At 45.1% G+C, this 14,753-nt stretch overlaps 1 protein-coding gene across 1 annotated transcript in view; it reads left to right on the top strand.

The window, feature by feature from the left end:
• Positions 1-1,490: 1,490 nt before the first annotated feature.
• Positions 1,491-14,753, top strand: part of Eea1 (early endosome antigen 1) — a 128,639-nt gene continuing 115,376 nt past the window's right edge. The window contains 1 exon segment of the mRNA XM_028881203.2: positions 1,491-1,822. Within this exon segment, the coding sequence (XP_028737036.1) occupies positions 1,799-1,822 (24 nt within the window). The 5' untranslated portion in view covers positions 1,491-1,798.

The following is a 14,753-nucleotide window of genomic DNA, read 5'->3' as shown; positions in this document are numbered from 1 at the left end:
GTCAGGTCAGGCCAGGGTGTAGGGCAGCTGGTCCAGGTGCCTGGTTAATTAAAGACCACGTGTTACACTTGGTGCATAAGAGAAAGGTTTAAGGATGCTTCGGCTGGCCAGCACATCTGAAATGAAGACCAACCAAGGAAACAAAACGTAGTTATTTTTTCCTGTATAGGCCGGTTCTCCAGACTCCTGGGATGGTCTCTGGAAATCCTTAAAAAGAGACTTCATCAGGTTCACGGGGTTGTATGGGTAGAAGAATTTTGACCCATCGTTTTACTTTTCTCAAGAACAATAAACAACGCCAACAAACAATCTACACAGTACAAAAAAGACCAAGTGGCCACCCAGAATCCTGACCAAACAGAGGGGCCAGTATAGTGTCCTGGCGGTCCCACTGATTCAGAAGTTGACACTGTATTCGGCTTTTCCACAAGTCCTCAGAATTCTGAGCTACAGCCAGAGGTGTTCAAATTCCTCTTTTTGTACAATCTGGGCACTGGGAACCTGCCCCAGATCCCCGAAACCCGGGCCTATCTCAGCTCCCAGGTCACCAGGCACCGTCAGGATCCCAAGGTTCCCTTGTGCAGTCTAGGCATTGAGAGTCTGTCAAGGGGCCTCCCGAGCACTGGACTTAAAACAGAGCCACCTTGAACGTATATTACAGGGAGGTTTTAGAGACAACACACACACACACACACACAAAAAACCCCAACATCCCAGTTGGCAGTTGCAGGGGGGATGCAAGCAAGCAGTTTAACAGAAGCCAAGAACACGCAGTTAACTGGGGGCATTTGGACCACAAGTTTCTACAACAGGGTTGGGTGCTTTTCCCACGGGAGGGAGTAGAAAAGGGGGCGGGGTGGGGAGGGTCAGGTTCAGTTTAAACCAAAGATGGCTCCAGCTGAAAATAGATGAAGACACCTTTGCCCTCTTCCCCAAAGGACAAACCCAGACTCGCTAGCGAATTCCAAACCCGGCCGCCTCCCATGCTTTACGGTGGGCCTGGCTGCAATCCGAGGCAGGAAGGGAGCGGGTAACCTGGGACTGGAAAAGCAGGGGGAAGCCTATCGCAGCTAAGCAGGCCTCGGGTTCTCCGGCCCACGTTGGCCTGGAGCTTAGCGGTCGCAATCAGCCTTTCCAGCCCGGATCAGGATCCGGCTCCGGGTCAGCGCAGCGTCTAGAGCGCCAGTAAAGTTCCATCACAGGCCGGCGCTCGCCCGAAGGCTGCTCGGGGGCCGGTTTCCCCACCCCCCGGGAAGAGACGCCTCCCGTGGCCGGGACCCCGGGGTGGCCACCCAGCCTCTCCGCTCGGATGCAGCCCTCTTGGACGCCCGGAGCGCGGTCCAGCGACCCGGCGTCCACGCGATCGCCGGAAGAAGAAGCCCAGGAACCCGCTTCCTGCCAACCTGTCTGTCACGCTAGCCCCGCTTCCGATTGGTCGGAGCTTCGGGCCGGCCCCGCCCTCCCGCGGATGGACAGGCCGAGGGGGCGGGGCGGCGGTGACTCCGCCCCCCCCTCGGCCAGGGGCGGGGCCCGCCCAGCTGTCAGTTACCGGGGGCGGCCCGGCAGGCGGGCGAGCGAGCGCTCCTCCTCCGCTGGCTCGTGCTCGCACCGTCTCGCCGCCCGTGGAGAAAGTCCGGGCCGCCGCAGCCGCGTCCCCCGCCGCCTCGCCCCCCGCCCTCGTCCCGGCTCGGCGGCCCGCCGGCCCTCCGGTCGTGAGTTAACCCGCCTCGGGGCGCCGAGAGTCCCCGCGGCGGCGGCGGCGGCGGCGGCGGCGGCAGCGGCGGCGGCCGGCCACACCATGTTCAGGAGGATCTTGCAGAGGGTAAGAGGGAGCGCGTCCTTCCGGCAGGCAGCACGTGAGCGCGAGCGTGCGAGCCACCGACCCCCGGGGCAGCCGGGCGAGCCGTGGGGCTCCCGGGCTCCACTAGGCCTGGGAGTGGAGGGCTCCGAGGCCTGCTGGTCCTGCCGGAGCCCGGCCGCGGGTGGGGCGGGGCGCAGGCTGCAGCCCGGAGGCCCCGGGCCGGGCTCCCGCGCCCGGCTGTCAACCGCGGGGCTTGGAGGGTGTGGTGCCCGCGGGTCCCTCCTCCCCACTCCCCGCGCCCCGCCTGGGGGTGCGCGGCTGCGGGGGCCCTTCCCGACCCTGGCGTGCCTCCACCTCCCCACGACACTCACTGACACTCACCTGCCTCAAGCCGCTTTGCCTCTCTTACACCTCTGCACCGCCCCGGGAGGAGGGTCATGGGGGACCCGGCCTAGCGCGGCCGGACTCCTGGGACTGAAGCCGCTGAACTGGCAAAGTCAGCGGAGAAGGAAGATATTACTCACTGTTGGAAACTTTGAAAGAATTACAAGTGCATTTTCCTCTCCAAGCCCCAGAAAAAAAAAAAAAAGAAAAAGAAAAAAACCACAAGAACCCTTATTTTAGTTTTCCAAGAATAAATGGATCGAACGGCAAATGCGCACTCCAGTTTAGTTTCTCCCAGGGCGATCTCAATTTAAAATCTGGAAAATCTTGAGGGTTAAAATAAAAGGTGAAGAGCATTGGAAAGCTGTAGGTGTTTTGTTTAGGTACCAGTTCCTAGAATAACATAATTAAAAATCTCTTACTAATAAGAGTTGCCTACTCAAGTTTTTGTTTTGGAGAGCTTCCATCGGCTCCCCGCTGAGAGTGGTAAATGTGAAGAGATGTTACCCAGGAGGTAGGAGAAGTCGTTCAAAGGACAAGAACTTAGTGAATTTGTAGTATTTAGTCAAGGAATGTGCCAAGGAGCGTTGAGTCACTCGGTATACAGGAAGGGAAGATTCCTGCTTAGACAACTTCTGTGAAAGGCTCAAGTCGTCTGACTCTTGGTCCTGTATCAGAGGAGAAATAGTTAACTTCCGTCTCTGACCCTCTGCGTTGACATTTGAGTTTCTTTTTCTTTCTGCAGCTGTTTTGTCAGTTTTTTTTTTTTTTTTTAAAAAAAAACTATTGATAAAGCAGTGATTTGGCTGCAAGCAAGGACATGCCCTCTTTTCCCATCAATTGTTGTGTTCCACAGAAAAGGCTTGATTGATTCCTTGGTTTACTTAAGGGACATCTGTCCGTCCTGGAGGCACTGATTCCCCCGTGCCTTGGATTGTATTTTTGACATAGTTACACAAGAGAAAAGGAGTCTGCCTGTGGTTGCTTTAAAGTTTCTAGACAATGTTTTCTGATTTGGGAGTTGTTTCTGGTAGCTACAGTGTGGCTTTAAAAAAAAAAAAACAAAAAACCTCAGGATGCTTTGCGGCACTCTTGATGCTGTGGAGTACTGGGATTGTGTGAAGGTCATTTTTAGTGTTGTCGTGTGCCTGTCTGTTCAAGAAGTTTCTGTCAAAACTAAAAAAAAAAAAGGTATTCACTTTGGTTATTGCTGAGATGTTACTGTATCCTCATATTTGACAACTGGGCTTCCCAACCTTGGAATGAGAGAGTCTTTGAGCAAGTCACTCTTTGTTGTAGGGGGGTGTATTCGTTGGTGGCTAACAAATTGTGTAAACTGCTCGTGGCTTCTATTGTGTAAATGATAGTATTGTACCTGCTTTGGGGCAATGTCCTCTAGGGGCTAAATTGCTCCTGGTTGAGATCCACTCTGCTGGATGTATATATTCTTCAGTAGAAAACTTTGAACTATTTCTCATGGCTTGCTTTGTCTTCTCCAGTTTGTATGTGGAGCTCCGGTAGAATTCAGGCGTTATGCTGGGTGCTGGGAAATGGTTTAATAAGCTGTGGCCCGCCTCCCTTTAGGACTCAGAACCTGGCTGGGGAGGTGCACATCAAAAAGTAATTAGAGTGTATGAACCAGGAGAAGGAGGAGTGCTCTGGGAGCCACTTTGGACGAGGGTGTTAGGTGGTTACGATAAGCTTCAGGAAGGAGGGCATATTTATAGCTTGAGAGGGAAGGGCATGTCAGGCTGAGGGAATAGCCTTTATGAAAGCCTGGAAGCATAAAAGGAGCAAGTGACCCTAGGGGGAGAAGAACGGTTTGAGGAGTGAGATGGTTTTCAGGGATGGTCGGAAAAGGAGGCTACTCGGGTGGGCAGAGACCAGGTTATATATGAGAGGACCTGCATCTCTTTGAAGGAGTTCAGGTTTGTCTTGTAGATGTGTCTGTTTTAATGCTTAGCATTTAATTAGGGGTATTTTGATGACTCTTGAAGCTTGTGATTTGTATTACTGATTTAGATCCTAGAATGTGTGTTTTTATTAACTCTACAGGTGGTTTTTGCTAACAGGTATAACAACGAAACTTTAAATGTCAATTCTTGTATTGCCCCTACCCTGTCAACCTTTTGTCTCAGCACTGGTGTTAAGATATAAAACTAAAACTACGCTTCCTGATTTAGAGGTTTGTTTGGAACAGTCTCCATGCTTTGGATTATATTTTACTTCCTAACATCTGTTTTTAGATGATCTTTCATTTTGACTATTACAATTTTCTTCTGATTAGATTTAGATAACATTTTAAGGAAGAAGAAAAGGACATTGCATGTATAATCAGTCATAACTCAATCTTTGAACATTACCTGTAAGGCCTCGGGTACTTTGTTGAAATTTTATTCCTCCTCTCTCTACTTCTCCCTCTTATCTTTTATTAGCTTCCTAAAAGAGAGGGCTGGGAAAACAATAATGGTAAGGAAGATACTCCAATATGAATGTATTGAATATTTTGATTAATGGTATTAGCCTAGTTACATTTCTATTGACGTGATAAAACACCATGAACAAGGAACTTAGAAAAGAAGGTATTTGATTTGGGTCTTATGGTTTCAGAAGGTAGAGTTGATGATGGTGGAGCTAAGGCATGGTGGCAGAAACAGCTGAGAACTCAGTTTTGATGTACAATTTGGAGGCAGAGAGGAGACACTGGATATGGCTTGAGTCTTCTGAAACCTCAAAGCCTGTGCCCAGTGGCACACCTCCTCCTAAAAGGTCTCACCTCCTAATCCTTCCCAGACAGTTCTATCAGCCAGGGACCAAGTATTCAAACCTATGAATCTGTGGGGGCATATTCTTATTCAAACCATCATGGGTACTTTGAGAAAGACTTGAGCTTAAGGTTCTCAGTAGCTAGAAAGAAGGTCAGTGTTTACTACATTAGGCAGTTTGCAAACTCTGTGCCATTTCTTTATGAGAGAACATAGTATAATTTAGTTATAGAGTATTAGACTTTCTTTTGCTGATAAATATAAAAAAATTCTAAGGAAAGAATGGATTTAATTCAGAATTGCAGAAATGGAAGGGCTGCTTTGCTGGTCATTTGGTTTATCTTTTTGGTTTTATAAATCAGAACGTAGAAAGTGAATGAGATGCTATGATTTATCTAATCAGTGAAGTTAGTAGATTCCAAAGACTACTAGAGACTAGACCCAAATTAAAAAAAAATACTTACTTTATTTGTACGTGTTCTACCTGTGCTGTGGAATAATCCTCTTTTACACTGTAAAGATTTGCCACTTGAATTGGTTTAATAAAATGCTGATTGGCCAGTAGCCAGGCTGGAAGTATAGGTGGGGTGACGAGACTAAGGATGATGGGAAGGAGGAGGGTGGATGTTGCTGGAGGGCTTCTCTCCAGGTTCTCCAAGCCCCGCAGTCCCACAATCCACGTATAAAATAATCACTCAGATGCTTATATCACTTATAAACTGAATGGCCGTGGCAGGCTTCTTGCTAACTGTTCTTTTATCTTAAATTAACCCATTTTTATAAATCTATACCTTGCCACGTGGCTGGTGGCTTACCGGCATCTTCACGTGCTGCTTGTCCTGGCGGTGGCTGCAGTGTCTCTCCCCTCAGCCTTCCGCTTCCCAGAATTCTCCTCTCTCCTTGTCCCACCTACTTCCTGCCTGGTCACTGGCCATCAGTGTTTTATTTATATAGAGCAATATCCACAGCAGGTGGAGTCAGGAGATGCCAGCCAGCCCCCAAACAAGCAGGATGTGTGAAAAATGAGGTAACAAGCCATGAGCCAGCCACATGGCAAAGCATAAATAGAGGGATTGGGGATTTAGCTCAGTGGTAGAGTGCTTGCTAGCAAGGCCCTGGGTTTGGTCCTCAGCTCTGGAAAAAATAAATAAATAAAAAAAGAAAGCATAAATAGAAAGAAATATGGGTTAATTTAAGTGTAAGAGTTAGCTAGTAACAAGCCTGAGCTATCGGCTGAGCATTTATAAGTAATATTAAGCCTCCGAGTCAATTATTTGGGAAGCGGCTGCCAGGTATTTGGGAACAGGTGGGTGAGAGAGAAATGTCTATTACATACCTGCGTGTATGTCTGTTCACTACTTCATACTTGGTGCCAGCGAAGCCAAGTGAAGGCGGTGGATCCCCTGGAACTAGAGTTAATAGCCAGTTATAAACTGCAGTGCAGGTATAGCAACAGAACTCTGGCCCTCTGCAAGATCAGCAAGTGCTCTTGACTACCGGGCCATCTCTCCAGTTCCCACAGCCAAATGTTATAATTTCCCAGTCTGTCCCCTTCTCCTGGAAATTTGCTTCCTCCCTCTCCTTACTGCTCATTTGGTGTGGTTAGCCCTGTGTAAGATGCAGGAGAAATGTGAGACCCAGTTTCTCTTTCAGGGACTGTCTGTGTGAAATGCTAAAGTAAATGATAGCGTCACTGAAGGCTCTAAAGTAGTACTGAGGGAGGGTCGCCTTGGAAAAGATTGTCATTAGAAGGGGTCTTGAAGAATGCTTGCGAGGGAGGAGGGGATGTTTTATGGTGGGAAAGGAGTCACGATGTAAGCAAAGATTTAGAAAGAGCGAGGATTCCTTCTGCTCTTGTTGACATTTCTCCCTTTTCACACAATAACAATAAGTTGCTGCAGTACTTACAGCACTTGCTGTGTGCTGGATCTCAGGACAGCAGTGAACAGGCACAGTCTTGGTCTGTAAGTTGCTTGAAACCAAGCGTCTTAGTGATAGAGGAGTGTTTAAAGAAAAAGGCACTGTGATGGAGCTGTAAAGTAATGTGAAACCCCACACCCACCGAGGGCTGATGGTCTGGTTCAGCTCTGTCCAGTGAAAACGTGAGTCATTCGTAAGCCAAGATTGGTAGTAGTCATATAAGCTGGAAGCATTCTTTTAGGCTAGTATATTTGAAATATTTCCATGTGTCAGCCATATAAAATTATTATGATTTTGCATTTTTCAATCTTAAGTCTTTCGAATGTTGTGTGTCCTTAACTCTAATGGCATGTCTTAACTTGAACTAACCGTACGTCAGCCATTCAGGGGTCTCATGTAGCTGGGGGCACTATTTTGAACAGAAGAGGTAGTTGAATATCTGCACACTACACTAACTTCTTATTTGGAGCTAATTTTGAACCTAGAGAAAGTTGGGAGAATAAAGTAATCCAGAGACCACTCTCATATTCCTTACCCGTGTGTGGCGGCTTGAATGGCTAATAGTTTGAATGTTTGGTTCCCAGTTGGGGGAGTGTTTGGGAAGGACTAGGAGGCGTGGCCTTGGAGGAGGTGTGTCACTGAGGTGGACTTTTAGGTTTCAAAAGACAGCACCAGAAGAGAGTGATGGAGGAGTGAGAGGGGGCATGCATTTGTGACAGCCCATTCTCTTGCAGTAGTGACATCAGTTCCTCTGACCTGTGGGCCTGGCCTTCAGGTATTGCTGCGCTGGGAGGGATGAAGTTTCTCTGTGACCCCCGGGAGCACACTCAAGCCGTAGTACCTTCCCGCAGGGTTGTCTTCTCTTTTCTCCTCTTTTTAACTGGAATGTTTTCATGTTGTGTTTTCAGTGTCTGCCCGTGCTTAGAGTAAAATTCTGCATTCTTGGCAAGGATATTGTTATGCTAAGGAATGCTGTGTCCTCAGGTTGCCACATTTGGAGGTTCATGATGTCTCTTTGACATTCATAGGTGATGCTATTTTTTTTTTTTAATAAAAGTATTTATTTATTTGGTGTTAAGGATCTAACCTAGGGGCAAGTGTATTTTTCCTACATCTCAAGCCTCAGGTGATTTTGATTTGGATTACTTGTTTAAAGTGTGTTGCTTAGTTCCTCCACTCATTATTATTGTTATTATACAGTACTCATCATCATCATCATCATTATTATTATTTCTTTTTTTGCAACCAATAAGTAGTTTTGGGGAGATACTTAAGACTTCAAAAGTATTCTCCTAATCAACATTAATACTGTACTGATCCATATGTCAGTGCACTAACTGTTTTCATGCTTATCCTGCTCTACATTTGAACATTTGAGCTTTCCTTTTCCTGGGCAGCCATAACACGTTTTTGAGTATTTGACTTCTTTGGCACAGAAAAGTATCCCAAGTTTTTCCTGTGCCTATTCTTTCTGAGTGCTGAAACTGAGGATGCTCGTTTCTTCATTTATTTACTTCTTCTTTGAGTTCAAGGTCTTGAGTTTCTTTGCTTGTTTCTTCCAGCATATAATTCTAACTGAAACCTTCAGTTTTATTCTGTAAGAAGAGGAAGTCAATATCCCATGAAATGGGAAAATATATTGGGATATAGTAGGAAATTAATATTTGTTGAGTAAGCAGTGAGAGGATTCTCCTAGGATCACGAGTTTGCCAGTGTTGTGTACACATTGAAGCTATAGGAGAACAGAAGTAGAAGAGGACAGGAGGGATTCTAGCATTTTAGGGACAAGTATTTATCATGGCTTTAGGACGATGACTGTGTGAAAAGAAAGGAGGTGAACTGGGGGGGGGCTTCATTCAAATGCAGCTGTTTTCTAGACATCTGTTGTAGGCTGCCGTGTGTGCCAGACATGGTGATGACTAAGACAGACACAGACCCTATGGGATCGCTGTTCAGGGGGAGATGGCGAGGATGGCTTGCTCAAAGACTCCCCAGCTACGGTATTACGTTTAGAGAAGGCGAGGAGGGAACTCATGGGGAGCCCCAGGAGTACACATTTGGGGGTACCATATTTAAAATAATATGTCAGAAGGAGTTTTTCAGATCAGCTGGGGCTTCAGTTTGATGAAGTTATTACTAATTTATTGAGGTGAATTTTTAAAAAGCAGTAACTACAGAGTTGTTTTCTTTTTATGTAGGTCTTGGTATGTGTATGTGCACCATGTGGCTGTTTTGTTTTGCTTTGAGAGAGGGTCTTGGTCTCTAGCTCAGGCTCTTCATCCCTCCTTACATGTTCCTTCTCCTCTTCCTCCCCTATATGTTTAGAATACAGAAGATATTAAGATAGAAGAACCAGGAATGCAACAAGAGAGGTTTTCTCTTTTAATCCCAGTGGTCTGTTTGAGTTAAAGGTGCAGTGTGATTCAGTGTTAGGAATGGGAAGTCTGATCCAGGACTTTGGGTCCAGTCTAGAGAACGTAGACAGTATCTCAAGTAATAAAAAAGGTATTTATGGGGTGGTGGGGAGGGATAATATGAACTTTGATGTCAGCCTACCTGGGTTGATATCTCCACCCTACTACTTAACTGCATGGTTTGGGGCAGGTTCACTTGATTTTTCTGAAGCTCATTGTAAACATTAGCTATTGCTAATAAAATAGCTGTTTGTTGTTATAATTATACATTAAAATGTCCTAGGGAACACTTAAAAAATGTTCTGTCCTGTGGTTTGGATGTGCTTTGTCCCTACCCAAACTCATTTTGAAATTTGATTCCTACTGTGTTGGTGTTAGGAGGTGTGGCTTTGGGAAGGTGATTAGGTCACAGGAGTACTGCCATCATGAATAGGATAATGGCTTTCTCTAGAGGCTAGGTTAGGCTATGCTCGCAGGCCCAGGTAGGAGGACTGAGTTTTAGGTCAGCCTGGGTACTAAGTTAGAGGACATCCCTGTGTTACCTAGTAAGAGCTGTAACAGAAACAGAACCCAAACCCAGGAAAATGGAATTGGTTTTCTTAGAGTGAGCCTAAAGCTTCCCTGACTGTAGTGTTCTCACATGACCTTTGCTGCGGGCAGGTAGGCATCTTCTGCTGTTCTGGTACATGTAGGGCAGCAGGGGTGCTGACATTCCATTCTTAGACTCCCAGAATCTCAGGACAGATTCCAACCTTACTCTTTTTATTAAAATATTTTGTGTGTGTGTGTGTGTGTGTGTGTGTGTGTGTGTGTGTGTGTGTGTGTACATACGTACATGTGTACTTAGGCAAGCACCATACCACATGTGGAGGTCAGAGGATACCTTTTGGGAGTAGATTCTCTTTCCACATGTGGGTTCCTGGATGGAACTCAGGTTATCAGGCTTGGTAGCAGGCACCCTTACTCTAACCTCTGAGGCATCTCTCTACCACCCTAAACCCCTTTAAAAACAAGTTTTGTTGTTGTTTTGTACCACCCTCAAGTATAACAAAACATACATCGAGACATTATCTTTGTTGTTTTTTAGGTGAGCCCTCAGACCATTGGCATTTCTGTGACATCCTGTTAAACATTCACTCTGCTCTGATAACTGTGCTAAGGCCTACTGTGCTAACACCTGAGATGAGGACGTTGATTTTTAATGGAGGAGACAGTTTAGTAGTAACAAAGCAATGTGTGCTAAGTGAGAATACTCAGGAGGGGTCTGGAGGACGGAAGACAGAGTGATTCTGTGCAGAGTTTAGGATGGGCAGGGAAAGGCGTGAGGTTGTGAGGGCTCCCTGAGGCTGGGAGACTTAGGAATGGAGAAAAGAGCATTTGGAGATAGAATCAGACATTTTCAAGAGCCTCACGTAGCCTAGCTCAGAACAGAAGACTGTGTTTCTGTATGTAGATGGAAGTTGTTATAACAGTTTAGCCTGGGAACATGGATGGCGGGTTTTTGATCTAGACTAGGCAGTAAGGAACCACAGGAAGTTATTTAAAGGATCAAATTTGCACCAAGGAAAACTTTCCAAGATGTTTTTCCTAGGCAGTATTTACTGCAAGCAAATCATTCTCTTATTTAAAATTAAGTGACTCTGGGGCTGGAGAGATAGCTCAGCGTTAGACACTGCTGCTCTTCAGAGTCCTGAGTTCATTCAGCAACCACATGTGTCACAACCATCTGTAATGAGATTTGCTCTCTTTGCTGCAGACAGAACACTGTAGACATAATAAATAAATAAATCTTTAAAAAAAAAATTAAGTGACTCTTCAGCACCTATGTTAGTCTTCTGTCAGGGTGGCAGATTGCTAAGGAAGTCCATATGCGGGAGGGAAGACTTACTTCAGCCGCCGTTTCCGGCTTAGTTCTTGTCAGGCGACCCAGTACTGTGCGTGGCAGAGATGGCTAGTGGAGCAGCTGCTTCTTCACGGTGCTCAGGTCAGAAGGCCAAGAGAAAGTGGGCTGCACCTCCTGGTAGACCACTCAGCTGCCGGTCAGTCCACCGAGGACGTTAGTGAGTGACTTGATCTGATCACCTCCAAATACCACCACCACCTGGGGCAGCACCATCAACACATGCGTCTTTTTGCAAGACACTTCATATCCAGGTCCGTAGCATGTCGTAGGAGATGTCTGTGCTCCGGACCTTCTTTCTGCTTCCCTCTGTACACATACAGACCTGACCATCTCTTGCTAATCATGTTTCTCACAACTTACATGTTTTCTCAGATATCTCTCCATTTTTTTTTCAGTCAAGTAATGCAAGAGTTATTTGCTTTGTGTCTTATTCTCCCAAAGCATCTCATAGTACTTAACTATTATAATAGTAATAATTTAAATTCTGGGTTGCTGCTCATGAGGGTAAGCTTGGTGTAAAAGTTCAGACTTTCTGATAGCTAGTTGCTGTACTGTAAACTTGAACATACTATCTACTTACAGTTTTATATAGTATTACATGACCTAATGTTCTTAATGACCTAAGTGCTCACCACACTGACACTTTGACAAACATTATATAATCTTGATTCTGTTATGTGTTTTTAGCAGCTACACTTCTCCTTTCCCTTCCTTCTCCCCCATATCCTTCATGTCGTCCTTCTTATGGTGGTACAGCCGAGTCTGCCTGCCTTTCTTCTGGAGTCCTTCTGCCTTGTCTACCTAGTGCTGGCTTGCAGCTCACCATGTGCGACTGCACTGCCTTTGTGATTTCTTTCTTTCATCTCTCCCTCCTAGATTTTGGAGTGCCTTAGTCTGGAGATTTTTCTTTCCTAGTTCCTGTAGAGTTTAGCAGAGTGTGATGCTTAGGGTTCGGTAATGTAATGTGAACTTTGTTAGTTGTGTAGAGAGGATGACTTCATTAAGGGCAGGGCCAGCTAGAAAGTTACAATACTTCCTAAAATGGGAATCATTTGCGTTCTTAGAAAATTCTTTCCCTTCCCTCTTTCCTTTTACTGCTTTCCTCCTCCTCCCTTTCCCTCCCTCCCCCCCCTCCCCTCTTCCTTCCCACTTTGTGATTTTGTAATTCTAGGATCAAATTTCAGACTTTTGTTCATGGTAAGCACTTGCCAAAAGATTCTAGTTTCTCCATTGAATAGAACTATGGACTTCTGATTGTTATGTCTAGTGAATTCAGGATAAAGATTGACTTTTCAAGAAAGTTAAGTAGTAGAATTGATAGTGCTTTTAATATTATATTTTATATTATTACTTTAGTTATATGTATATGTCTGTGTGGGTTTGTTGCTTGTGAGTGTAGTACCCACACCCAAACCAGAGGGAGCACTGGATTGCCCCCTGGAGCAGCTGTTGTGAGCAGCCTACATGAGGGCTGGAACTCAGGTCCTCTGCAAGAGCAGTATCAGCTTTGAGCCCATGACCTATCATCTCTCCAGGCCTGGTAGGACCTCGTGACTTAAAAGTGGTTTGAATAGCTGAGATGATGGGTGAAATAGGCACAAGTTGAAGTTAAAAACTAGGGAGAAAGATTTGAGAGGAAGATGAGTGTAAATTATGGGTCTAGACATACTTGTGAAAAGATGATCTGTGGACAGCTGGAAATCCATGTCTTGCATTTTGGAGACAAGTGGAGGCAAGTATTAGATGTGTATGAATGTGGAAGAGAAGTCAATAAAGTGACTTTTATTTAAAAGAACTTTGGAAAAATTTTATTTATTGGGTGTGCGTGCATGTGTGCATGTGTGTATGTGTACGTATTTGTCTGTGTGGATGTATATGGCTGGTCCAGAAGAGGATGCTGGATCTTTGGAGCTGTTTATGATCTGCTCAGCATGGGTGCTGGATCTGAACTCTGCTCTTCATGACTGAGCAGCTAGTGTTCTTCTGAGCTGTTTCTTCAGCCTTTTTGTTCTGTTTTTAACATTTTATTTATTTACTTAGAGAAAGAGATAGAGATAGATAGATAGAGATAGAGAGAGAGAGAGAGAGAGAGAGAGAGAGAGAGAGAGAGAGAGAGAGAGAGCAGATGCCTCGCTGTGGTCTGCACATGGAGGTCAGAGGACAACTTGGAGTCGCTTGTCTCCCTCTACCGGGTGGGGGCTGGGGTCAGACTCAGGTTGGCAGGCCTGGTGGCAGGGGACTTCACCCACCGAGCCACACTTCTGTCCCGTCTTGCTGTTCTAAAAGATGGTTACGTATGATGGTTAGTACTGTCGACTGGACACCTAGGAGGCGAGCCTTCCAGCAGCACAGCTTTGAGGAATTGTTTGGATTAGGGTTAGCCTTTGAGAATCGTCTTGGATCAGTTAATTGATGTGGAAAGACCCATCTTAATGGTGGGTAGGACCGTTCACTGGGTAGGGGCTCCTGGACTGTGTAAAGTGAAGATGGGAAATGGAGCTCTCCAGCACGCATGTATTCATTTTACATGAGCCATCCCAGTAGATCCAGCTCAGCAAAAGTCAGTCCATGGTTAAGTTTTATATAAGTATGCAAATGTGTGTGTGTTCCAGGATTTATGTTTTCAGTAGTACTTTGAGCTTTCATAGGCAAATAATATTTTAAAATATTTTAAGGATTCACAGCTTTATACCATTTTATGCCAAAATACATTTAAGTAGTAGGTCATATTATTAATTAATTTAAAAAAAACCCCTAAATCCACTTTGTAGCCTAAGGTGGCCTGGAGCTCACCATGTTGTCCAAGGTAGCCTCAAACTCCTTGCACTCTTCCTGACCCAGACTCTGAGTGCTGGATTACAGTTGTGAGCCCTCACACTGCCTCCTAAAATTATGTTAAATAGTAAAACTATACTTTTTATTATAACAATAAATGACAGGAATCAATGAAATTTGAAAAGTTCAAAAAACTTTAGAAGTAGCCTAGGGGTGTGATATAGAGGACATTTAATATTTCAGTCACAGACACTGAAGCCAAGTGGACTCTAGGCCTGCTTATTATTCCGTGTGTGATCTTTGTTTTCTTGGGGGAGTTGATAGATACATTGCTTCCACCATGTGAGTTTCGGGAATTGAACTCAGGTCAGCAAGCTAGGCAGCAAGCATCTCTATCAGCTGAGTCATCTCTGGTAATCGAGTTAGCTTCTCCGACCTTACATTTTTCCCCTTGACTAAGTGAGAACTACCCTTTGTCTTTACTCAGCATTGTGAGAATTCAGTGCTATACAAGTGTTTGGAATTGTGACTGTTATAAACTTGGTATATTAGCTGTTATTATTATTAGTTTAATACAAAATCCTCCCTCCAGTCAACTACTCCTGACATTTATTTAGTGTAGAACTCAGTTTCTGATGTAAATAATTTTTGAAAATGCCAATGACATAGAGGAAGTTGATATGCTATGCATTGTAATAACAATCTTCCTTCAGAGTTACTTTGATTTCGTTAAGCTTTAAGTTAAGATCTTAGAGAAAGCAGAGAAATCACTGAGTTCTAGTTTTATCTCT

The sequence above is a fragment of the Peromyscus leucopus genome, chromosome 18, assembly GCF_004664715.2.
Source record: "Peromyscus leucopus breed LL Stock chromosome 18, UCI_PerLeu_2.1, whole genome shotgun sequence".
Taxonomy (NCBI): Eukaryota; Metazoa; Chordata; class Mammalia; order Rodentia; family Cricetidae; genus Peromyscus; species Peromyscus leucopus.
The sequence above is the reverse complement of the archived record's forward strand: the minus strand, read 5'-3'. Positions and strand labels throughout refer to the sequence as shown.